Source organism: Strongyloides ratti, assembly GCF_001040885.1.
Source record: "Strongyloides ratti genome assembly S_ratti_ED321, chromosome : X".
In the NCBI taxonomy this organism is placed as follows: domain Eukaryota; kingdom Metazoa; phylum Nematoda; class Chromadorea; order Rhabditida; family Strongyloididae; genus Strongyloides; species Strongyloides ratti.
In genome coordinates, this window is record NC_037309.1 from 840,501 (window position 1) to 866,676 (window position 26,176).

Consider the following 26,176-nt stretch of genomic DNA (forward strand, 5'->3'; position numbering starts at 1 on the left):
GAAAAATATATTTAAAATGAATATACCAAAATTTATTTTTAATCTTTATATCTTTGATATATGATTTCCATATATATAAATGAAGGAACAAAACGATTATTTTAAATGAAAATTAGTGTAAATATTCATTAATTTAGAAAAAAATTCAAGTAAATATTATATTTTGATTAAGTAAATATTAATATCTTTATAAGGAAAAATATAACATATAATGAATAAAATACAATCTTTTACTAAGTTTTATAATTATAAGTATTAAATATTTCTCATACAAAAATGAATATAGAATTAAAACACAAATATTTTACCACTATACGACAAAAAAAAATATATATATATATATATATTAGCTTTAATGAGTTAAATTATTTTTGTTCTATCATTGAACAGCTTAAATATTATTCCTCCTATATATTATATCAATTGATATAAATATTAAAAAAAATATGTAAATTTTTAAAGAAACTTTAAACTTTTATACTTAATTTTTTTTATGTTTAATCATTTTCTTTAGAGAAAAAAATTTCTTATAATACTAAAAAGTGCTTATGTTGTTTTCAAAGAAAAAAGTTAATCAAAATAATAGTTAAACTTAATAAGTAATTTGTTTCAATCAAATGATTAAAATATCATTAAAAAATATTTATCATTTATATAAACCATTCAAATGATTTCTTATTTTATATCATATTTTTTTGATGGATATAATTAAATATTTTAATTACAACATAAAACATTAATAATTAATTATTGAATAACTATAACGTCATTTTTTAGTCTTTTAAATTTAATCCTTCTAAAAATATTTTTATACAATTGTTATAAAAATAACAAGAACTAAACTTAAAAAAAAATAACAAAAGTTCAATAAAATCAAAATATGTCATATGCATGGCATTAGTTATATATATATATATATATTTTTGCATAATTTAAAGTAAACTTACTTATTTTGTTATTAAAAAGCTAACTATGATTATTTTTTAAATATTCAACTTTATATTTTGATTAAACTTTATCATAGAATGTTATTTAAAAAAAGTACTAAATCTTATGTAATTATTATATAATTGTTAAAAAAAAATTAGATATATTTATAATAAGTAGTATCAGTGTAGACGTCATATGATATAAAATGGATTAAAATATTACTTTTTTAAATGATGCAAATTGATTGAAATCTTTAAAAAAATGTATCACGTCATGTTAAATGAAGTAGAAAAAAACTTTTTTTATGACATTAAAGTGCATAAGTAAATAGTTTTAAAAAAATTTTGTTTTTATCTAAAGAAAATAATTGTTTAATAAAAACAACTTCAAAATCATAAGAATTAGTTGAAAAAAGAATATATTGTAAAATCATATAATTAGAACTAAAAATATTTTAGAAAGATGATATTATATTTAAAATTAATAATAAAAGAATTTACCAACTAAAATTACGGAATAAAATAAAATAAAAAAATACATATTGGAAGTATGTGATCATTAAATAAAAATAGTTAACTTTAAATATTTAAAACATTTGCTAAAGTCATTTCTATTAACTCGAGTGATATTCTTTATTTGATTTTTAAAGTAGTAAGTTGTCTTAAAAATTTATCAATAAAATAAAAAAAAAAATTATAGTATTTTTCATTAAATTATAAAAAAAATGTTAAAAGTAATATATGATATATATAAAAAATAAAAAAAAATTTTTTTTAAATCATGAATTTAATAAATATCGTTTTAAGAATTTTTTTTTTAAATCATTTTTCCACACTAAATATAATATAGCAAATGTTGTACTATTGTTTTGTTTAATAAAATTAACTGTCAAACAATGATTAGATAAAAAAAAAAAAAAATAGAAGAAAAAATTTAATCTACTGATTGTTTACTTTATTATTAATATATAAGTAATTTATTTTAATATTATAAAATACTTTTATTTATTTTACTATTAAATATATTTTTAAATTAAAAAAAAATAAGACGATTAAATCTTTGTTAAAAATAGTACATCATATCCTACAACATATATATATATCTATCTAAAATTATATTTGTCTAAAAATATCTAGAAGTATATATGTAATTTTATTTATTAAAAATGAAAATATTTTAAAACTATATACTTCTGTTAATTATAAATAAAATAAAATTCGTAGAACATGACATATTTTTTTATAGAAATTTAGTTTATTTTTTTCAAATATTACATTTATAATTAATTATATAATAACATATAACAAAAATTTCTTCTTTTATTGTATATATATCTTTTTCATTTTATAAAATGATATAATAGTAGTAAAATATTACGTCGCAGCTTAATAATAAATACTTCCTTTCAAATTGTAAAATATTTTATCATCTATCTAAATAATATTTTTCGTACAATTTATATAAACAAATAATAAATTTTATTATCTATGTACTTTTTTTTGCAATTTCAATAAGGAAAAAAAAAATAATAAGTTCAATGATAAAATTAAAAAAAAAAAATTAAAATAGATAAAATGTTATATGAAATTTGATGGTTTAGTATCCAAAAAAAAAATTATTAAAAAATTTTTATAATTCAAGAATTAATATTTTGATACTTTTTGTCTTCTGTAAATTGTCGTCGTAAATATTATTATAACTACAAATAATGTAGCTAACAAAGAAAGAATTGTAATTGCAAATGACATTGAAATACAAAAATCATTTTTATGATTATATTGACCTGTATATTTGCTTATTTCTCTTTTTAGATCATCTTTTGGCACATTATCAATATCTAATACAGTCATTGATTGTGATATAACATCAATATTACTTCCGATATTTACTTCATAATTATGTATCTTATTATCCATTGATCTTTTTCCTCTAGCTGGATTTGAACAGTTATCACTTGTTCTCTAAAATAATAAAAAAAAAATATTATAAAAATACATTTTTAAATGATATGCTTACAATACATGTATTATTTTCTTTAAGAGTTAAACGTATTTGACATTGAAAAAATACAGATGGTTGATCTGCAAATTTAAATACATGAGATAACTGCCCACCTGTTAAATCATTTTTATATTCAAGATTATTAAGTAAATATTTATCAATTGCACAACCATTTTCATCAAGTAAAAGAACCTCTTTACCTGAGTCATCTTTAACGGTACAACTATGAATTGTGGCACAATATATATTAATGGTATCTGATTTACATGACCATTCATGATACACTTTTTGTCCAACTGAGGTAAATTTAATTGATTCACCATTTGCGTCATTCTCCAAGACTTTATATTCACATACCGGTAATGGCATATTTTTTGTTATAAGTTCAGTAGTTAAATCTTCAATAGATACCTCTTGATTATCATCACCTAAAAATTTGTTTTCACTTTTTAAAATATTTGTCTTATTCAATTGATTATCATCACCTCCAACCAGAACAAGTATTTTTTTTTGTTGATCATTTGCCATATTAACGTCAAATTTTGTTGAAACATTTTGATCACTTTCAGTATAAAAACATTGTACATTAAATGCTCTGTCTGTCTTTGTAACAAACATCTATAAAAAATAACAATATATATTTAATTTAAAAAAATATATAACTATATAAAACATACAGGATGAAATGAAATTATTGTTGTTGCAGATATTAAAATACCTTTAGGATTTACCTAAAACAAAAAAAAAAGTTATATAAAATTAAACTGGTATAGGTATTACCGAACGTTGTCTTCTAACATTACACTTATCAAAACTAACTGTTAAATTTGTATTTTTCATTAGCGTTGCATTTGTTTTGCAATTTTTATCTTGATAATGGCCTTTAACATAAACATGCCCTTCAAATTCTTTTTGTGTTTTGAATTCAATTAGAAAACTATCACTACTACAATGAACAATAGGTGAACCTGAAAAAAAGAAATTTTTTTTTTTTATTTTCATTTAAGATTTTATATTTCTATACTATACCTTCAATTCCATTTTCAATTGTATCTAATGATGTTATTGATATAAAAAATAACGGCAATAATACAAAAATATAATTCATATTGAATATCTAAAAGTTAAATTTTATTTATAAATTTAATAAAAAAAAAAAGGTTAAGAAGCAAAATATTGTTTAATATAAACTAGTAGTTTAATTTATGAATAATATTATTTATAGTTCTTTTTATTTTTTTTATCAATAAATATGATTTTTATCAACATTTTTATATAAATGAAAACTAATAAAAAAATTTGTCATATGTTTCTACTGTTGGTAGTAATGATTTTATAAATTATTTACCATTGAAATAATTAAAATTACAATATATATATGATACATTGAATTATATTATTATTACTAATTATTTTTATTAAGTAAATACCATATACTAGACAATTGATCATCCAATATCTTTGAAGGATCATTGAATAATTTTATCATTTGTAAAAAGATTCAAATGAAGGATAAAGAAAAAAAAATTAGATTTATTCAAATTTATGTATATATATATAAATAAGGTATTTTTGCAATATAATTTTTTTTTTAAGTAAAAAAAGTTTATAAATTTTTATTATATAACAATAGTTTTTTTATATTAGGTAAATTAAGATATAAAAAAATAAAATATATCTTTTATTAATATAAAATTATTAGTATTTATAAAATAAAATAGAAAAATTACTGTTAAAATAAGAATGTTTCAATTTGGATAATTATTTATATTTAAAAAATATGTTAACATAAAGATGTAAATTTGAAGAAAGGTCGAGGATAACGACGCTTCGTTAAGTACTAAATCATCTATTTAAGGTAACTTTTGTCAAGGCTACATTCTATGCCATATATTTTTTTATAACATTTCTTATACTAAGCATTATCCAAAATCATTGAGCGGAATCATCTTTATAACATATGATAAAGAAAGATATAACAAAAAAAAAAGTAAAAAAGAAGTTGTGAAGATGATTTACTATAATTTTTAACAATAATTTATAATATTATACTTATCTTCAAATTAATTATACCGACTGTTAAACTAGAATTAATAAAAAATATGTCTTATCTGAAAAGAAGAATTACCTTATAAAAATATTGTATTAAATAATAATAATAAAATATATATATAGAAATGGTTGGTTTTTGAATATCTTAAGATAATACTAGATTTTATTGTAAAATCCTGAAATAAAATTCATTAAATAATTTTTAGTTACTACTTTATACAATTATATTGATAAATATTGTAACATGCATAAATAGATAAAAATAATAATCGTGAGTCTATTAAAATATATACATATTTAATATTAAGTTAAAAAAGGATATAAAGAAATAAATATGCATATAAAATTAAAATGTCTTTTTAAAATTTTCTTTTTATTTGATGGAGAATCAAGGTAAATTATAAATTAATGATAGTATAAATTTAATTTCTTTTTTAATAAAAGATATCATTATAATAGATTAGACCACTTTAAAGATTACCATAATATCATAAAAATATTTCAATTTTATATGATTAATTTTTTAACAAAAAAAAAATATATATATATATTTTAATATAAAATGATTTAAAATTGATTAAAAATAATAATAAATGACATTTCAATCAAATTAGAAAAGTCTAAAAATATATTTTTTTTTTCATGATGAATTATCTATAACTGTTCCGATAAAAAAAAATAAATTCAAATAAGGTTAACCTTTTTGCAGATGGCTATACCAAAATTTATAAAATTGTTTCATAGTATATATTGTACACATAAAATTGTTCTTCATATAATTAATATTAACCTTTATAGTTAATGACATTTTTTTTTAATTAGAAAAACAAAAAATAATTTGTAATTTTTGTTAACCTTTAAACAACTGAAACATTTTATTTCATGCCAATTTTAAATATTTTTTTTTGCTACTAATATTACTATAATTTTATTGACCTTGACTTTTAGAAAGAACTTTTGTAGTTTTATTACAATTATGATATATATAATACCTATTATATGGTTCTTTTCATTGACCACAAAATTTGTATAACAAAATACCGTTCAATAAAACTTTTTTTTTTCTTTAAATTAATGTTTTAATAAATGAAAATGTATAATTAACATGTTAATTATTATACATATAATGACCATATTTTTTTTTCCACTTTTTTTTCAATATTCTTTGTAAAATGTTGGACTAATTTTTCAAGATTTCTTTTATATACTAAAATTTATTTTAAATTATTCATGTTTTATTAAATAAAAAAGTTCATGTGTTAAATGAAAAAAAAAATATAATAGTTATAATTTTAAAAAGAATGTAATTTTTTTGATTTATAAACTTTAATTGTTTTTATTGTTAGTTGAAGTATTTTAACATAATCTTTGATACAAATTAAACATTATTATTTTACAATTTTTTTTAATATATGTTTTATTCTTTATTAAATATTTATTTCGTATATTTATGTAATTTTAAAAGTTGTTAAAAATTTAGTTTTTTGAAGAAAATTTAATTATTATTTTTTTTATTAATATCTAGAAAGAAGATTTATAAAACCTAAAGTTTTTTTTTTTAATACACTTCAAAGGACATAAAGATTGTAAATATATACAATTTAAAAATATATTTTATCTATTAAACATACAATTTTGTTTATCATGTACACGATTTTAAAAATCTCACATTTTTAACAGTTTAAATTGTCTGAAAAAAGAAATTTATTACAATAAAAATGTTCTTTTTTTTGTTTATTATTAACAATTTTAATTTTTAAAAAGATTTAAAAATATTCTTTTTTTAATAATTTTAAAACTTTATTAGCATCAGTAATGAAAAATATTTCTTATCAAATAATTTTCTGTCCTATAATATTTTTAATAAAATATATTATTATTTTTATTTCTTTTTGCTTATATTATTTTTGTCATTATAACTTTAAATTTTTTTAAAAAAATATGTGTCATTTTGCAAACAAAACAACATAACTTTATTAATGACTTTCGTTAATTGGTTATCATTTTCATTCTAACAATAGATAATTGATAATTTTTTGTTTTAAATAGTTTTATTTTTCTTTAACAACTATATGGTCTGATTAAAATTATGAAAAATTTTATTGTTATGTTTATTTTTAGAGATATGTATTAATAAATGACAATTGATAAAATATTTTATTTTATAAAAAAATTAAGATTAAAATTTGTAAATTATATAAATATCGCATTATCAATTTTAAAAATTATATATCTTTAAGCAGAGAAAAATATAATTGATAAACTAATTATCCTTGCATAATATTTTAACAAATTGTTTAAAACCTAACTTATAAAAATACTATTTATAAATTATTTTTTATGAGTAAAATCATAATAATATAAATTATATTGCTAATATAATCAATTTTTATTTTGAAGCAATACTTCTTAACTATTCTTTATTCTTAAATTTATTAAACTAAATGTATTTTATTAAATATTGGGTATCAAAAATAAATTTAATATTTTTATTTGATTAAATCTTTTCAATGATAACATTTATTATTTATAAGATTAAATTCAAAACATCTTTATACTATTTTTGAAAAAAAAATTATGTTTAAATGTTTAAACATATGATAAAAATGAACAATGGTAGTAAAGAATATTTTATTACATTAAATTGTTTATGTAAATATGAAATAATGACTTCCTTTAATAAAAAAAAAACTATTATTCGCCAGGTATTTATTTATGAAAAAAAAAACTCTTTTTCATAATAGTTAAAAAATATATATATATATATTTATCTGTAAACAGTTTTCTATTAAGATTTTAAAATTCTTTTAATTATTTATATAACTTAATTTTCTTTTGTATTATAATGTTTAATTGTACTTACTCTTTTTATTTTATTTATAAGGTTATCATTATAGTAGTATATAGATAAAATTTAACAAAATTTGTACTTGAAGATATTTAAAAATGATTAATATTTACTAGACAGTCTGAATTAGTCACTTTGATAAAAGGATAATTTATACTCAAATATCTATACAATTATTAAACCTCTTTAGTTAACTTATTCTAGATCATTTTATTTACTAGTTCTTGAAAAAATATAATGAAAAATACATTGATGACTAATTTATAATATATATTTATTTTGTTATTTAAGATAATTCCACTATTTTAAATTAATATTGATACATAAAAAAAAAATTAAATCATCGGTTTTCTCATGACTCATGTAAGGTATTTCTCATTTCATTTATATAACTCGTAATTTTGAAATAAAAAATATTGTTTACAAATATAGTTTAGAATATTAATTATTCATATGTTTAAATATATATATTAATATATATATATATATAAATTAATATATTTATCTTATTATTAAATAATTTTTTTTTATTATCTATAATATTTTTTTATATTATTATTAGTATTTATGATAATGTCTAGGTATAATAATTCTAATTATAATACATTATCAAAACTTCATTTAAATATTGATGAAAAGATATTATCAAATAATATATTTAAAAAATCAAAATTAGTAAGATATGGATATGTTAAAGAATTTGATATTATTAATGAATGTGGATGGATTATAAGTTTAATAGACGGAAAAGAATATTATATTAATCCCGAAACATTTTTTTATGATAAAAATTATTTAACCATATTATCTTTATATCCTGGTGAAAAAGTACTTTTTGAATATTCTGTAGACAATGATATAATGGTTGCAATAAAAGTATATAGTTGTAATGGTAATGAGGATAAAAGAAAAAAATTAGAAGAAGAAGCATGGGATAAGTATTATGATGAGTATGATAAATGTATATGGTGTGGAAACTCTTGTACTGAAGAGAGTCATGAATTTTAATTTATTTAATATTAAAAAAAAATTAAATTTGAATAATATTTATTTTTTGTTTTTTTTATCATTGTACTATTTTCCTCAATTGTATTTTAAAATGTTTGATTTTGTATTTTGTATTATTCATTGAATTGACTATTATTATTCATTCTAATTATAATTGCTTTTGTATTATTCTTATGATATAATTTACCATATTATCAGTATAATAATCTAGCTACGATTAGATAAAAAATTTAAAATCATGTAAACAAACTTTTGTTATTTACAAAGTTTTAGCTTTAACCTTTTTATTATTTTTAGGTTACTTGATAACAAACATTTTTATTTTAATAAGAAAAAAAAATTTTGACCATTAAAAATTATTATATCAAATATAATATTGTATTCTTAATAAAACAAATTTTATTATAATGATAAATATATAATTTTTTATAATTAAAAAAAAAGATATGATAAATCTAATAGAATATATATTTTTTTTTATAATACCTTAATATAAGGTTATAATTTGTCACATCATGATACAAAGAAATCTATATTTGTTGGTAGGTCGTGTATATAAATTAAAACATATACAAGAAAAAAGCATAATAAACATTATTCATAGAAATGTTTTAAGTATTTTAAATATAAAATTATTTCATATTATTTTTTTTTAAACTTATTTTTATATATTTTTAATATTATTATTAAATATTTTTTTTTTTTTTTTGATTTTTGGTTTACTTTTTTTAAATGTTTTTTATAAAAATTATATATTTTATAGAATAATATAACATATTTAAAATAAAAAAAAAAAATATATATATATACATATATATATATTATCATCCAAAATGTCTGACATTGATATTAGAAGAAGACTAATTTATGGAAAAGGATTGTCAATTAATAATAAATTAAATAAAGATTATAACGAAAAAATAAAGAAAGAAAAAGTAAGTTTTATATTTTAAATTTTTTTTTTAAATCAATTTAAAAAAAACTTAGGAAACATACATTGATTATTCAATATGGTTTTTGACAATCATTATTATTGTGTTTTGTTATATTACAGTTGTTTATTTTGATAGATTAATGCCTCCAATACGTAAATCTGATGATATTAATAATTTTTCTGAGGAACGTGCTAGATTAATTTTAAATAAAATTGTATCATTTGGTCCTAGACCAAGTGGTTCTGATGCCTGTGAAATTGATGCATTTAATCTTATTAATAATAAATTAACTGATATACAAAAAATAGTAAATGATAAAAATGTAAATAGTATGGATATTGATATTCAAAGACCATCTGGATGTTTTGACTTAAAATTCTTGTCATCGTTTACATTATGTTATCATAAGGTAACCAATATTATTGCTCGAATTGGTCCAAAAAATAGTAAAAAAAAGGCACTTCTACTTAATTGTCATTATGATACCATACCTGATGCATATGGTTCAACAGATGATGCTATATCATGTGCTATAATGATAGATATTTTAAATGTATTAGGAAATTCTGATAAATCACTTGATAGTGATGTAATTTTTTTATTTAATGGTGCAGAAGAAAATTTTCTTCAAGCATCTCATGGTTTTATAACAAAACATAAATGGAGAAATGATGTTCGTGCTTTTATTAATTTAGAAGGAGCTGGAGCTGGTGGTCGTGAATTACTTTTTCAGGCAGGACCTGGTGATTCATGGTTATTGAAAGCTTACCTTGACAATGCACCATATCCACATTGTACAGTACTAGCACAGGATGTTTTTCAATCTGGAATAATTCCTTCAGATACAGATTTTAGAATTTTCCGTGATTTTGGTAGTATTTCAGGATTAGATATTGCATATAATAAAAATGGATGGTTATATCATACAGAATTTGATTTACCTAAATATGTTGAAAATGGATCACTTCAAAGAAGTGGTGATAATATTTTAGCAACAATAAAAGCTGTATTAAAAGCACCTCAAATGCAATCAAAAGAATATATATATGATGAAACAACATATGTTTTTTATGATTTTCTTGGATTATTTGTTATCTATTACTCAAAATCTATTGGTTATTATATTAACTATCTTTCACTTATTTTAGTAATTGCAAATACAATCAGTAATTTTAAAACATACAAATATACTTTAATGGATATACCTAAAGCTATTTTAAAAAATATATTAATATTAATTGGACTTATAATTTGTGGTCTTTTAACAATACTTTTAATTTCAATTTTTGGTTTACATATGATATGGTATGCAACACCTGAACTTGTATTTCCAACATATGTATTTCCAATGATTTTAGTTGGATTTACTATTAATATATATCTTGGAAGTAAATCTAAAAATATACCTATTAAAAATGAAGTTTTACAATATGATGGTGCACTTATAATGTTCTCAATAATTCTTATTATTTGTAATCAATCACGTTTAGCTAGTTGTTATTATATAATGATTCATATTTTATTTCCATCATTAAGAACAAATTTATTAAATATTCTTGAAAGATATAATTTACTTAATAAGATGAATAGAAATTCTGTACTTATAGTTACTGGAATATGTTGTATACCATTAATCATCTTCGTCTGTTATGGATGTATGCTTATTTTTGATTTTTTTATACCTGTTGCTGGAAGACTTGGAAATGTTTTTAATCCTGAATTTTTAATTATGGGAATTTCAGTTGCTGTATCATATACAATTACTTTATATGCTGGTCCATTTATTTATACAACAAAAAATGCTAGAAAAGCAATAAAATATGGTTTTGCATGTTATATTTTATTATTTTTTATAATCTCAACAACACGTATAGGTGAACCATATAAATTTTCAGAAGATCAACCAAGATTAAGAAGAATAATAGCTTTAGTAAGTAAAAAAATTATATTTATAGAATTTTAATTTTTTTTAGCATGCTGAAAGAAAAGTATATGGATATGATGGTGAATTAAATTTTTCTGATTATGGTTTATTTTTACAATCATTTGACTATAGAGGTGTTGAAGATTTTCCAGAACATACATTTTTGACATCAGATACTCCTCCTAATTGTGATCATACAGAAGATGAATATTGTCAACTTCCATATTATACAGCAATACATGAACTATTTCCACCACATAAATCAAGATATATTCCAGTACCAACTAAACCAACATTTTCACATCCTATGGTTTTAAAAAAATTAGATAAAAAAATAATAAATATTGACGGGAAAGAATATATAAATATTACATTAGGACTTCATGGAGGTGTTGATAAACTTTCACTACATTTAACACCATTAAATAAATTTAAATTATTTAAATGGAGTTTTACAAATATTGACTTTGAAATTTTTGGTATTCGCAAAACTTATTTTGTATTTCTAACATATGGTTTTGAACGGGAAGATGAAAGAATATTTTGGATTGTATTAGAAAATAATAGTGATAATATAAATAAGTACATTAATGAACCTGTTCTTGAGGTAACTGCTGCTACTCATTATGCACATGGAAAATATCAAAATACTGAAACATTATTGCAACTTAGAAATATAATAAGTACTAGAAGAAAACAAGCTAATTTGGCTATTGGATGGTATCGTTGGGCTATGACTCTTCTTGGTGGTGCTGTTGAAACTATTTCACATATATATTAAAAAAAAATATTGGTAATTAATTTTAAAATAATAAAATTTGTTTAATTTATATTAAAGAAAAGTTATTATGATACAGTGTAAAATTTAATAATAAAAAAAAAATTTTTTTTATTAAAATATATTGTAGTTTTAGTTATATTGCAAAGTTTTCTCTTTATTTAATTTATTGTTTACTTTTATTATTAACTTTTTATATACTAATAACGGATATTTTAACATCTTTTAAAATGTATCATACCTTTAGATATAACATTAATGATATATTATTTATACATTTATTATACTAAGTATCTTTTAAAATTGAATTAAATATATTATGATTTATCATAATTATAATGGTTAAATTGTCAATAATTAATTGTTTATATTTATGGAAATTATGATATTATTTCATTAAAAAGAAATAGAAATTAAAAGTATGTTCAAAAAGTTGTTTAAAATTCAAACTTTAAACTTTTAGAAAGATAATTTTAAATCAAATCAAATTATTCGCATTAATAAAAAGATTTTAAAATTATTATTAATGTAATTTTTAATTTAAATTTAAAAATTATAATTACTCCTATGAAATAAAAAAAATTAATATATAATAAAAGTTTTTATAAATTTCAATAAAAAATATATATAAAAGTATTATAAAAAAATTTATTTGCGACTATAAAATTGCAAAAAAAAAAAGTTTTAATTATTTTGATATTTTGCTTAAGAAATAAAATATTTAAAACTTTCTTTATAAAGTATTTCCAACACACTCCATTTATAGAATAATTATTTTATTAAAAAGTTTATTTTTGCTCTTATAAAAGTGAATATATTAGTAATTCATTTTTGCAACAACCATAATTGTGAAAAAAAATATTTGTAACAGTAAATTCGGGACTTATATTTTCGACACATTTTTGCAAGCTATTAAATTGCGACAAACGGTATCATAATTAATATTTTAGTTAGTAAAATATCATAACATTTGAATAGAATATTTTAAAGAAATATTTATATATAAGATTGTTTTAATTAACTATTGTCATGATTGTTTAGTAAACTAAAATATTAAACTATTATAAAATAGAATACGTGGTTGATATGAAAAATTCAAATTTATATTATCACCCAAATTCCGCCTACCAAAGAAAATCAATATGTTTTATTTACTAAAATTTCAAAAATGGGTTGGAAATATTTTTACACTTCACTGGTAAAAATTTATAGGTAAAATTGATTCATCATAAATATATGCATTTTAAATATAAAAATATATCTTATATTAATAGCTAATATCAAAAAGCATAAATAAATTTTATTACAACAATAACATTCATGAAGTTAAAATAAAATAGAAAAATGTTTGTTTTCTAGAAAAATATACTTTCTTAAAGCTTATGCATTTAGATAAGTATCGTGCTCACATATAATTTATATATAGAAAAAAAGTTTTGTTACAAAAATTAAAAAAAGAATATAAAAATATATCTTATTTTATATAAACATTATCATAAAATTTTTACTTTAATATTTTTTCAACAAAAAATATTGTTTTATAAAAAGAAATATTTTCAAATTCCTTTATGTATAACTTTTCTATTATTTATCATTAATATTTAATTTTTTAAACAATTTTTATATAATATTTCCAACATTAAAAATAAAAAATCACTTATAAACTTTACAATAAAAGTAATTATAAATTAATAATGTATAATTTTAGTTTTTAATAAAAGTATCAATTTATCAATCAAAAAAGTTTACAATTATTCAAAGCTTATAAAATAATATTTGATGTAAAAAGTTATTTGTCTAATCATTTGATATTCCATTAAAATATTTTTTTTTATTCTAGTTGTTAAGTAAGTTCAATTTAATTTTTGGTCAGTCATAATCAAAGATAATTTCAAGTATGAAAAAAACTATTTAAAATGTATATAAATGTATAACTTTTCTCTCTGTTTATAATATAATTATTAAAATTAAGTTCAAATTGGTTTTAATATTACTTAAGTTATACATAATTTTTTTAAATAATTTATGTAAAAGAAAAAACAATTTTAAGTATAATCCTTAGACTTGATATAGCTTTAATATAATAGTGATAATAATTGTAAATTAAATTTTTCTAATTAAACAAAATATTAAATAATTAATTAAAAATTTTTATATCATTATTATTAATATTTTTTTAAAATCAAATGATTGATTACAATATATTGTTTTTTTTTTTGTTTTTTTTTAACTTTAAAATATTCATAAAACAATACTTTATATTAAATCATTACTATCTGATACATAAAATTCTCACAATGCATCATTGAATGATTCATAAATAAAAGAAGAAAATACTGAAAATAAAATATGAATGATATATTTTAAATTTATTTTATCATTGTAAAAAAAGTATAAAAAATATTTTTAAAGATATGGCTATCTTTAGTAAAAAAATATTTCAAATTTATTATGTTTTAAAACAAAAATTTTTATTAATAAATTGTCAGGTTTAATTACACTTGATTATGGATTATAAAAGTGACATCAAATTTAATTTTTCTTTTATAATGTAATAAATTGTGAAAAAAAGGTTGATTAATTAGACTCTTTTTTAATGAAAAATAATTATAAAATAATGAAATGAATTTCATATTAATATCTTTGTTTTAATTTTAATTAAAATAAAATGAATTTTTTTTATTTTCTACCATCAATGATTAAATAAATTTAAGTAATCTTTAATAAATTATAATAAATAACAAAATGAACAAGCTTAAGAATAAAGTTTCCTGATAAAATAAATGATATTTTTAATTTGCCAAAAGATGAAATTTTTAATGTTATGTTTACTTTAATTAATAGAACATTTTCATTAAATAAATATGAAGGTTTAAAATAAAATATTTATTAATGTAGTTATTTCAAATAGAATTTATATCTGATTAACTGAAAACATGAATTAGTTTTGTATTTTGATCCTGTAAAAATATTCCATTTACTTATTATAGTCTTTTATGTCACTTTTATCATTTCTACTTTTTATAATTTTATTATAACAATAATTAATTTTATTTCAAAATTATTATATTATACAATTAAAAAAAATTTTTGAAAATATGTGTCTTGTGAAAAATCAAAAAAAGATTAATTGTTTTTAAACATTAAAAATTATATTATATTTTAATTTGTTCTAATATTAAATTGTCAATATATAATAAGTAAAAAGGAAACTATTGAAAAGTAAATTTGAAAAAAATATTATACAGCATTAGTTATGTGACAATTTGCCTAAATTATAAATGAATAATTTATTGAAATGAAAATTTTTTTTGTATCACAATTAATTAAAAAAAAAGACAATATTTATTTATTAATTAACTTGATGTTTACTTTACCAATTAAAGTTTTATTTTTTATTAATTTTATATCTATTTTAGCAACTCTACACAACTACTAATAGCTATTTTTAGCAATTTGTGTTTTTAAAAGTGCAAATTATTGTTTGAAAGTGATAATTTCATTAAAAACGATAATAAAAATTAAAATATTTAAAACATTTTTATTTATTTATCTTTATAAAAAAATATTTAGATAATTTTTAAATGAAATTTTTTGACATGAATATAGTACATACTAAAATTATATGTTGTTGACCGGTAATAATTTACTAGCATTTATTTTAATGAAATGATAAAATTTATACATATCACTTAAAATCATTTTTATTAGAAATTTGATCAAACATTCTTTTTCCAACATATTTAAAAATAAAGTTAAAAAAATTATTTTAAAGTTATTCCTATTAGATGCTACATTAACAGATAAAAAATATAAAAATAATTATTAACTATAATATTTATTTTTTAGATTATCTAAATAAACTTTTTGTCAATTTTTATTTTTTTAAATTTTAAATTAAAAACAATTGAAAATAAACTAATTTTTTATTTGTTATTTTTTTTCATACTTAGTGTTGAAACATTAATTCATGCAACTTTTAAACTTTTTAAGTACTTTAATGACTATTGTTTCAATTATTATAATTTTTTAAACATTTCATTTTAATAAAAACTACAGTAATTTAGAAATGTGTTAAAATAAAATTATAAACTTTTGATAAAGCATTAAATTTAAACTATAACGCTATTAGAAATAGTTTATTATGGTTTTTGAAAATTGAAATAAAAGAATAAATAAGATTTTTTTTAAGTTTATTTTATCTGTTTAACACTAATTGTTCAACAATTAATCGTCTTCTTCTAACAAACATTTTCCAGTTGAAAAATCTAGTGATAATTGTTTATCACTTCTTTTCCATTGACGAAGTTTAACATTGCACATGGTAAGCATTTTTCTTGAAGCTATCATTGAATCCTTATGAGGTCTATCTTCAAAGTAGACTACTTCTTTAATACCATGTTGTATTATCATTTGCGCACAATTATTGCAAGGAAATAATGTACAATATAATGTGAAACCTTCTAATGATTCACAATTTTTGTTTGCGATAGCATTCATTTCAGCATGTACAACATACATTTCTTTATTATTTAAAGGATTTTCATCATGCTTTCCCCATGGCATTTTGTCATCATTACATCCTCTTGGCATTCCATTATAACCTATTCCGACAATTTTATTATCCTTTCCAACAATAACAGCTCCAACTTGAGTTACTGGATCTTTACTACGTTTAGCAGCTATGAATGCTGTTGCGATAAAATATTCTTCCCATGATAAGAAATTTGCAGACATTTTGTTATCAAAATCTTAATGATTTTATCTACAATAATTTTAAGATTTAATAAAACTTATCTGTATAATACATATACAAAAATAGTTTTACTATAAATAATGCTAAATGATTATTTACAAATGTAAAAATACTTAAATAAAGACTAAAGTTATTTTTTCTGATATTTACAACGCATTTCAAAAAGACAAAAATACTTTTCTATAGAAGCAGATTATTTATATGATAATAAATATAAATTTATACTTTATTTTTCTTGAAGATGTAACTATATCATTTATTATAACCTAAATTTTTTTAATTAATGCTTAAATGATATGTTTTATTTTTTTTAATAAGATTATCTGTAATTAAAATGTAACAACATGACTATAAAATAAAATCAAGCAATTAATACATCTTAAACAAAAACATTTATATGATCAAGCAATTACAACATTTTCAATAATTGCTTTATTATTTTCTAACCTACTAATTTAAGAACTTTATAATCATTAAAATTATATTTTTATAATCATATATATAAAATATTAATGTTTAAAAAAAAGTAATAATTAAACTATTTTTTTTATATATTAAAAGGTAAAGCAGAATAAAATATGGTGAAACATTAATAACGTACATTAAACACAAATAACATTTGAGGTAGTATAATGATTTATATATTCATCTAAGATAGGCGTAACAAAAGATTAGATGGAAATAATAAGGTTTTTTTTTATGGATAATTTTTCATTGTAGATTATACTAATTGGACATCAAAATATTATGGATCAGATAAAATGACAGAAACAAAATAGTCGCATTTTGATTAAGAAAATAGTTTTAATGTTTAACATTTAATATCAATCTATAAACAAACACTTCAAATAATATAACTATGTAGTAATTTTTTCATAGACAAAATATTTGATTCATTTAACAAAAAATAAGAAAGTCAAAACATAAACTATGCATTCAAATATCATCTTAATTATAGTAAAAATTTATAAAACCATTAAATTTAACCTTCTTAATAAGTTATATCTATTTTATGCTTCATAAAATTTTGACTATTTACAAATATGACTGCATTAATAATTTTAAAATTAATTGTTGTAGAAATATTTATTCTGATAAGGTTTTTTATTGTAAAATGTTTTTAAACAATGATATTCAATTTTATTGTTTTAAAAAAATTTAAACATATATAAAATTATATTTATATTAATGTTATCCAGTAATACATAATTTTTTTCTGTTTTAGTTAATATATAATACAATAATGTATTATGATATTATTAATAAGATGAATTAATTATAAAGAAAAAAGATATTGTATAACAATTTTAATATAAAAAAATTATTAATAATTTTAATTCTGTAGTGTTATTAAATCTGTATTATTTTTTATTAATTACATTAAAGAAAAAAAAATTAAATTAATATTTTAGTTCTATCAACTCTATAAAGTTTAAAATAAAGCAATATGTCTTAAGATATACAAGACACAGTTATATATTGTTTATATAAGGTTAATTTTTGAATATATAAAAAAGATCAAAATGTATTAGATTAAACTATTTTAGGTTAAGCTTTATAGTATGATTAAACAAAATTTTAACACTTTTTGAATAAATTACTTTAACTATATTATATTTTTTAAATAATTTGTAGTTTAATAGTATTTTCTTGATTAACATAAATTGTCTGTTTGTTTATTTTTTCTGTGATTTCAAAATAATTGTAATTATCTTAAAATACTTTATAAATTAATATGTTGAATAAAAAAATTTACAAAATTAATTTATTTTTTTTAATTTTATATTCTTTAAGAAATTTTTATCATTATGATATAGTTAATATACTACTAAATATATATGTTATATAACCATACGTAAAAACTTTGTACCAATAGAATATCATAATGTTATATCAGTATAATATATCTTCAATAACTTGTTGTTGGGTTAAATATCATTTGTGACGAGTATTGCAAAATATATAATTTTATAATAGTAAAAAGAAAATTTCAACTTTGGAGGTTAGTAAATTCTATTTATTTGTAGTTTATTTTAAATAGTCGTTGACATCAAGTCAACATACATGTTATATATCTTTAACTGAATGTTAAATTTATATAAATATTAAAATATTAAAAATGATAGTTTAATGTTTATCTTGAAAATTTTAAACTTTTTTCTATTAATTGGTGTTAAATTCTGTAAATAAAAAGTCTTAAATGATAAAAAGTTATTTTATAAAAAATATAATTTTTTTTTTTAAATTAACTAAATAGATATTGAAAATTTAACTGTAATAATGTAGATTAAATTTATATAGTTAATAGATTTTCTTTTCTTTATTAATATTTATTTAATTTTTTAAAATAAATATTTTTTATGTTCTTTAAACATAAAATTAACTTAATTTAATAAACTGAACGTTTACTGGTTGAGATTATATGTTTACTATAGCTTCATTTTTATCATTTTCTGTGACAACACTATTTTTACTCTAAAGTACCTTTTATTTAAAATTATTTCTTCAATGGTATTATTATTAAAAATTTTTCTTTTTCATATAATACTGATATAAAATTTTTCTTAATTTATATTACTCTTTTCTATATAATTCAGGTAACTTTAAAAAAAATTTTTACAAAAACAATTATTGTGTGGAGTATATATATCATTAACAAAACGTTTATTATAAAAATAAAGAGTTTCAAAAAACCTTGATCCTTTTACATTAAACTGAAAGGCATTTAAAATGTTATAATAATATAAATTATTATTGTTATTTTTGTTTGCTTCTGTTATAATAGCCAATAATGTAGAATATCTAAAATGATATATGGTCATTAAAATTTTTTTTTATTTTTATAAAGTATAGATATAAATTGATATAAGATCTTATATTCAAATAAAACAATAGATGGTTTGAAATAGTTATTTTTTACAAAAACATTATCATGTAAAAAGAATAAAAACAAATTGTTTAAATATACAAATTGGTAATCAAAAACTATTCTTAAAAGGACTATCACAATAAAAAATATCTTTTAATGGAATTGTTTGTCATAGCATAATAAATTAAATATTGTACTTAAAACATATTAGAATTTTCTCCAATTAATCCATTATATGAAATCTACGTATCTGACGATGTTTTTAAAATTTTTAACAATTTGAATTTTAAAAAAGTTTTAAAATAGTTCAAGAAAATGGTGAGCTAGATTTTTTTTAATCCCTGGTAATTTGAAAAATAAAATATTCAACCATTTTTTAAAAAATCTGTTATAAATGTTACATATCCCATACTTCTATATTAATAAAATGAATGTGTATTTTTTTTATAAATATTCATTTACATGTTAAATTTGAAAAACAATTATTAATTATTCTTTCTTTATTTCAAATTGATCAGTAACATTATTATTTTGTTTATTTAAAAATAATCTATAAATATTTGAAAGACTATCATTACTTTGAATATTTAAATATATCATTTTAAAGCTGTTAAATTTATTTAATAAATAATTTCTTGCTTTGTTTAATGCTTTATGAGCATCATACTTTGATAAAGAATTAATAATATATATTAAAAAATCATGGTGATTATTTGTTTTATCTAATTTATATCTACTTTTTAATGAATTTAATAGAAAATATATTTTTAATTCAACTTTACTTTTTAAATTTCAGTCAAGTAAAGTTGTGTTTTTTATTGTATCAAAAAACATAACTTCAAAATTCTCACATTGAAGTAATGTAATATCAAAAATATCTATAAATCCAACGTCTTTAATCCTTTTTTACCATCTGAATAAAAGTATTTATATTTAAATTCATAATTTTTAGATTTAACTGTTAATGTACAATCTTGAAAATAAAAAAGATCATACTTATATTTACAAACATAATATTTTTTTAAAAACAACCTCAAACAGCAAAACATTTCTTACCAAAAAATTTTTTTTCATAGAAATATTTGTAACTTTTCATATTTATATATTTTAAACTGTTTAACTTTTATTTTCATAGTACTTTTAGAAAAATGATAAAAAATAAATAAAATTTTATTTCTTTTTATATATTTAGTAATTTTTTTTGTTAACAATCATTTTTTTACAATCAAATTAATATTTAACTTATTGAAAAATTACAACAATTTTATGTAATAAAAAAAAAACATATTTTATCAAAACCTATACATAATTTTAAATTATTTATATTAAAAATTTCATAATAGAAAAAAAAATACAAAGGTTACAAGTTTATAATGTAAAAGTACAATAAAAAATATTTGATTTTAAAAAATCAACTTAATTTGAACATCATTAAAAATTAAAAATGATAATTGTGTATAAAAATATATTTCATTAAATGTACTATATATTTATATTATTTATATCAATAGAAGAATATTTATATCTAATTTTTAGAATGTTTAAAGAAAAAAAAGATTAAATAACTTACAGAGAAGTATTTAATAATTTAATTATGTTGTTTTTATAATCTTCATTTTGTTTTTAAACAAGTAATTATCTTCTTTATAATTAGGATGTTATTATCACATTTTAATACATCTAAAAACTTTATAAAGATCAGAATAACAAAATAGTATATATGAAATCAGCCTAGTTTAAATTTCTCAAGAAAATAATGAAGTGTTAATTGTGCTATTTCATGATTTGAAAAGAATAAACTTAATAAAGATCATCGATGTGTATATAAAATTTATAATTTTACTTCTTATAGCTCTTTAAAAGTAATTAAAAATCATAGAAAGTGATAACAGCATTTATAACTAAAAAAGATAAAAAGTGATTTACGCCTTGAGCAGGATTCGAACCTACGCGGGCAGAGCCCAACAGATTTCAAGTCTGTCCCATTAACCACTCTGGCATCAAGGCTATAAATGGTGAAAAAAATTTTTTCTACTCGATCTTTTACGATTGAAAATATAATATTATTACTTTTTCTATTTCTTCTTTTATAATAAGATGTATTTTAAGTTGTAAACGATTTCTATAAGATAAAAATTAACAGTTTTTTTTAAACTAAAAAAATTTATTAAAGTAAATCTGATTATAAAAATATTTTTCTTTTCAATGTCACAATCTTATTCCTCTATTTATTATTTCTTAAAAAAAGTTTTCTACTGCATATTTTTTTGACTTATTTTCTAATTTTTTAAACTGTGATTAATATCAGCATTGTGATAATTAATTATATAACATTCTTATTCATTTATTCAACTTCTTGTATTGAAAATTTATATTGTAAAGTAAAGAATGATAAAAATTACTTAATTATTGGAGTCAATGTATTGTTATTTTTGTTAGAATGGAAAAAAAATAAAAGTAAATTGTTTTGTAATTATAAATTTCAATAAAAAGGAGCAAAAGAGCTTCCCATGCCGGGAATCGGACCCGGGCCGCGTGGGTGAAAACCACGAATCCTAACCACTAGACCACATGGGATATTCATATGACGAAAGTGACTTCTTAAAAAAAGTAGATAAAAATGTAAATAAAACAACTTTTTATGTATAATAAAAGTAAATAAACTAAATAAAATTGTCTAGACATACTAAGACATTTATGTCAACTTTTATTTTCCTCTAGATAGTCTACATTTTGCGACTATTGATCAAATATCTTAATGGTAAACAATTAATCACTATAATAATCAATTTTAGCAACAAGAAAATTTAATTTATTCATACTTAAATAAAATAAATTATTAATCAATGAAATTCTTGAAATGTATCAAGTTTTACAATGTGTTAATGTTCTACTTCAATACTATAACAAAATATATATTTTGTATTGCACAAAGAAATAAATTACCAAACTGATAAAATTTAACTTTTACTATGCACTATACTCATCTTAATATTTTTTTAGATACCTAGAAATATATTAGAGTTATATTTTAAAGATAAATTATTTTCACAATCAATCGTATAACGCTACAATTAAAATTTGACCACTATATAAATACATAAAACATTAAGAAATTCCAATTTTTTCCATAATTTTTACTCAAAAATTATAAATTTATGATTATTAAAAAAAATTTAATTGATTGCATTCTTATTAAAATTAATATTATAATTTTAAAAAAACAATGTTGTTTTGATTATACTAATCACAAAAAAATTTCTCAATATATTTTATATAGTTTTATTAAGTATACAAAAAATTATGTCTGTTATATGTAATTTGTTAATGAAAAACATTTGAGAATAAATATCATAAGATTTTAAAAACAAGTGTTTAATTAACTAAATGTTTTAAATTATTTTTCAATTTGATAGTGTACTTAATACAAATCATAATTTTTGCATCTAATTTATCCACGAAATTTGTTTAATTATTTACTATTGAAATTAAAGAAAATTTGTGAAAAATGAAGCAGTTTAATAATTTGACACAAAATGTTTCAATATTTTTTTGTTACAAAATTAAACAATAATTTTATATTAATTTATGCCTTTATCAACAAGGTTTTGTTTTTTATTGTAGCTAAAAAGGATTACCCAGATTTCAACGGTTCCATGGTGTAGCGGTTAGCACTCAGGACTTTGAATCCTGCGACCCGAGTTCAAATCTCGGTGGAACCTTTCTTTTGCTTTCTTAAGAATGTATTTTACATATTAAAGTTAGTGGATATTATAATGCAAGACTTATTTATATCTCAGACCAAGATTCTAATGAAATATCCATTTGTTTTTTACTCTTTTTAATTTTTCTTTAACAATTCAAGTTTCTTTGTTAAATTATTTTTTTAACTTTACTTATTATTCTTCAAGTATGTTGTAATACTAATTGTTAATCTTATAATATTTTATGTGCCTTTTAATGCAGGAAAAAGTTAATATTATACAAAATAAAGCTTCAAATTATGTGCCTTGTTATTTTTTTATAACAAAATTAAAAAAAAATTATTCTAGTATAATTTTATATAACAATTTCTATCCTTATTTTTTTTATACATGACCTATATTTTTTTTCTAATTACTAGCTGCTGATAAATTTTTCAATTTAATAAAAATAATCGTTTATTTGATTAAAAAACAATCAAAATTTTGATTTATTATCATAAAAAATTGTTTGATTATAAATGATTGAAAATTATCATATTTAAGATAACCATGAAGACATATGATTGTTGTTTCATATTTTCACGTATAAAAAATTGATAAAAAAAATAAAGATATCATGGAGAAAAAGTAGTTGCCATTCTTTTTTTACTTATCCAAAATATAAAAAAATTATTTTTTTTAGTTTAAATGAAAAGTGGTTTAATTGATTTTGAAAAAAATATATAAGAAAGTGTTTTGATAGATTTTATATTTATATATTCTTGTTTTATGAACATATAATTAAACAATCACATTTATAGTTTGTTTGCATAATTAACATATGTCAGGTTATCTTTTGGCGTAGAAGTATGTTAATATATGATATATTCAACGATATTACAATTATAGTCTTAAACCGCCTTCCTTTTTAAGATAGTAATTATAGAAAAAATGTTAGCATTATTAAGTAACTTTTTTAATTTGCCATACTTTATTATTAATTTTTGTTAACATTAAATAATGAAGATTTGGAAAAAAATTATTTTTTTTATTTTTTCTATTTTTACAATTAAAACATTGCAAAATGAGGGTTACGGACCTATTTCTGATAACTTTAAGTATTGGTTAATTGTTAAAAACTATAGGGAAGATAATTTCTTTGGAGGTAGCAATAATGAAATAAATAGTTTTGGTGGAAAAATTTCTGTTTTTGATAAAATAAATCACCGTCCAATCATATTTATTCATGGAAATTCTGATGGTGCTTTAAGTGATGGTTCTACTTGGGGAACTGGATGGAATTCACATATTTCATTCTTTAAAAATTCAGGATATAAATTATCTGAATTATATGGAATAACTTGGGGAAACAGAGATTCACAAGATCCAATGAATATAACAGTATCATGTGATGAAGTTGAACGAATAAGACGATTTATTTTTGCTGTATTAGAATATACGGAGTATGATTCAGTAAATATTATTGCTCATTCAATGGGAGTTACTATGGCAAGAAAAGCAATAAAAGGTGGCGTCATAAATGGAATAAGAAGTAAGTTAATTTTATAAAAATATTTTAAAACTTTTATTTCAGGATCATGTAATATCGATGATTCTTTATTAAATCATGTTCATACATTCATTGCTATATCAGGTGCCAATTATGGTTTTTCATTTTGTAGTGGTGATTCAGCATATGCATTTCCTGCTTGTAATAAATATGTAGGATATCTTAAAATTTTCCTTTTTATAAAAACATTTTTTAGAATGGTTTTTGGCCTGGAAATAATTGTGATAATAATAAACTATGTGAAAAAAAAGATAACAATATGTGCATTCAAAGACAATATTCAAAAATTTTACAAGATTTAAATGAAAATGAAAAAAAAGAAGCAAAATATGTTTTTACCATATTTACACCAAGTAAATTTATTTCTTCATTCTATAAATTCTTTATTCATTTTTAGATGATGAATTATTAGGCGACAATGGTTTAGTTTGTGGAAATTATACATCACGTTTACCAATATATGACAAAGAAATCATCTTGCAAGAATCGGATCACATGAGAACAAAAGATGATTCTTATGTTCTTTGTCAACACCTTATAGCTGAAAATGATTTAAATTAAAGTAACTCAAATAGTAATGTTGCAACAAATTGTAAAACAATCTTCATTTATTTTTAAAGAAAATTTAACATTATTGTTTAGAAATTATTAACCATTTCTATGATGGTATTTTAAAAAATTAATTACAAATTTGAAATTTTAGTTTTAATAAAAAATTTGTTTATGTCGTTGAATACTAATAATTTTAAAATTTTTTTTTCAATAATTAATAAATTAATGTTTTAAAGAAATCAAAAGCTATACATAATTGTACTTTAAATA

General features: G+C 18.4%; 5 protein-coding genes across 5 annotated transcripts; 3 read left to right on the plus strand and 2 right to left on the minus strand.

Moving 5' to 3' along the window:
• Nucleotides 1-2,573: 2,573 nt before the first annotated feature.
• Nucleotides 2,574-4,039, minus strand: SRAE_X000017400 (Zona pellucida domain-containing protein; the record flags this gene model as incomplete). Its single annotated transcript, XM_024644487.1, has 5 exons — nucleotides 2,574-2,891; nucleotides 2,947-3,549; nucleotides 3,609-3,662; nucleotides 3,712-3,899; nucleotides 3,961-4,039. The coding sequence occupies 5 exons, from the start codon at nucleotides 4,037-4,039 to the stop codon at nucleotides 2,574-2,576; spliced, it is 1,242 nt and encodes a 413-aa protein (XP_024510040.1).
• Nucleotides 4,040-8,404: 4,365 nt separating this feature from the next.
• Nucleotides 8,405-8,839, plus strand: SRAE_X000017500 (Hypothetical protein; the record flags this gene model as incomplete). Its single annotated transcript, XM_024644488.1, has 1 exon — nucleotides 8,405-8,839. One exon carries the CDS (start codon nucleotides 8,405-8,407, stop codon nucleotides 8,837-8,839), a length of 435 nt encoding a protein of 144 aa, XP_024510041.1.
• An 833-nt stretch (nucleotides 8,840-9,672) lies between these two features.
• On the plus strand, nucleotides 9,673-12,479 carry SRAE_X000017600 (Endoplasmic reticulum metallopeptidase 1; the record flags this gene model as incomplete). The annotated part of the gene is made up of 3 exons (XM_024644489.1): nucleotides 9,673-9,774; nucleotides 9,827-11,704; nucleotides 11,748-12,479. 3 exons carry the CDS (start codon nucleotides 9,673-9,675, stop codon nucleotides 12,477-12,479), a joined length of 2,712 nt encoding a protein of 903 aa, XP_024510042.1.
• A 4,224-nt stretch (nucleotides 12,480-16,703) lies between these two features.
• Nucleotides 16,704-17,213, minus strand: SRAE_X000017700 (Deoxycytidylate deaminase; the record flags this gene model as incomplete). Its single annotated transcript, XM_024644490.1, has 1 exon — nucleotides 16,704-17,213. One exon carries the CDS (start codon nucleotides 17,211-17,213, stop codon nucleotides 16,704-16,706), a length of 510 nt encoding a protein of 169 aa, XP_024510043.1.
• Nucleotides 17,214-24,804: 7,591 nt separating this feature from the next.
• On the plus strand, nucleotides 24,805-25,915 carry SRAE_X000017800 (Lipase EstA/Esterase EstB family-containing protein; the record flags this gene model as incomplete). The annotated part of the gene is made up of 4 exons (XM_024644491.1): nucleotides 24,805-25,336; nucleotides 25,379-25,506; nucleotides 25,551-25,707; nucleotides 25,752-25,915. The coding sequence occupies 4 exons, from the start codon at nucleotides 24,805-24,807 to the stop codon at nucleotides 25,913-25,915; spliced, it is 981 nt and encodes a 326-aa protein (XP_024510044.1).
• Nucleotides 25,916-26,176: the final 261 nt, after the last annotated feature.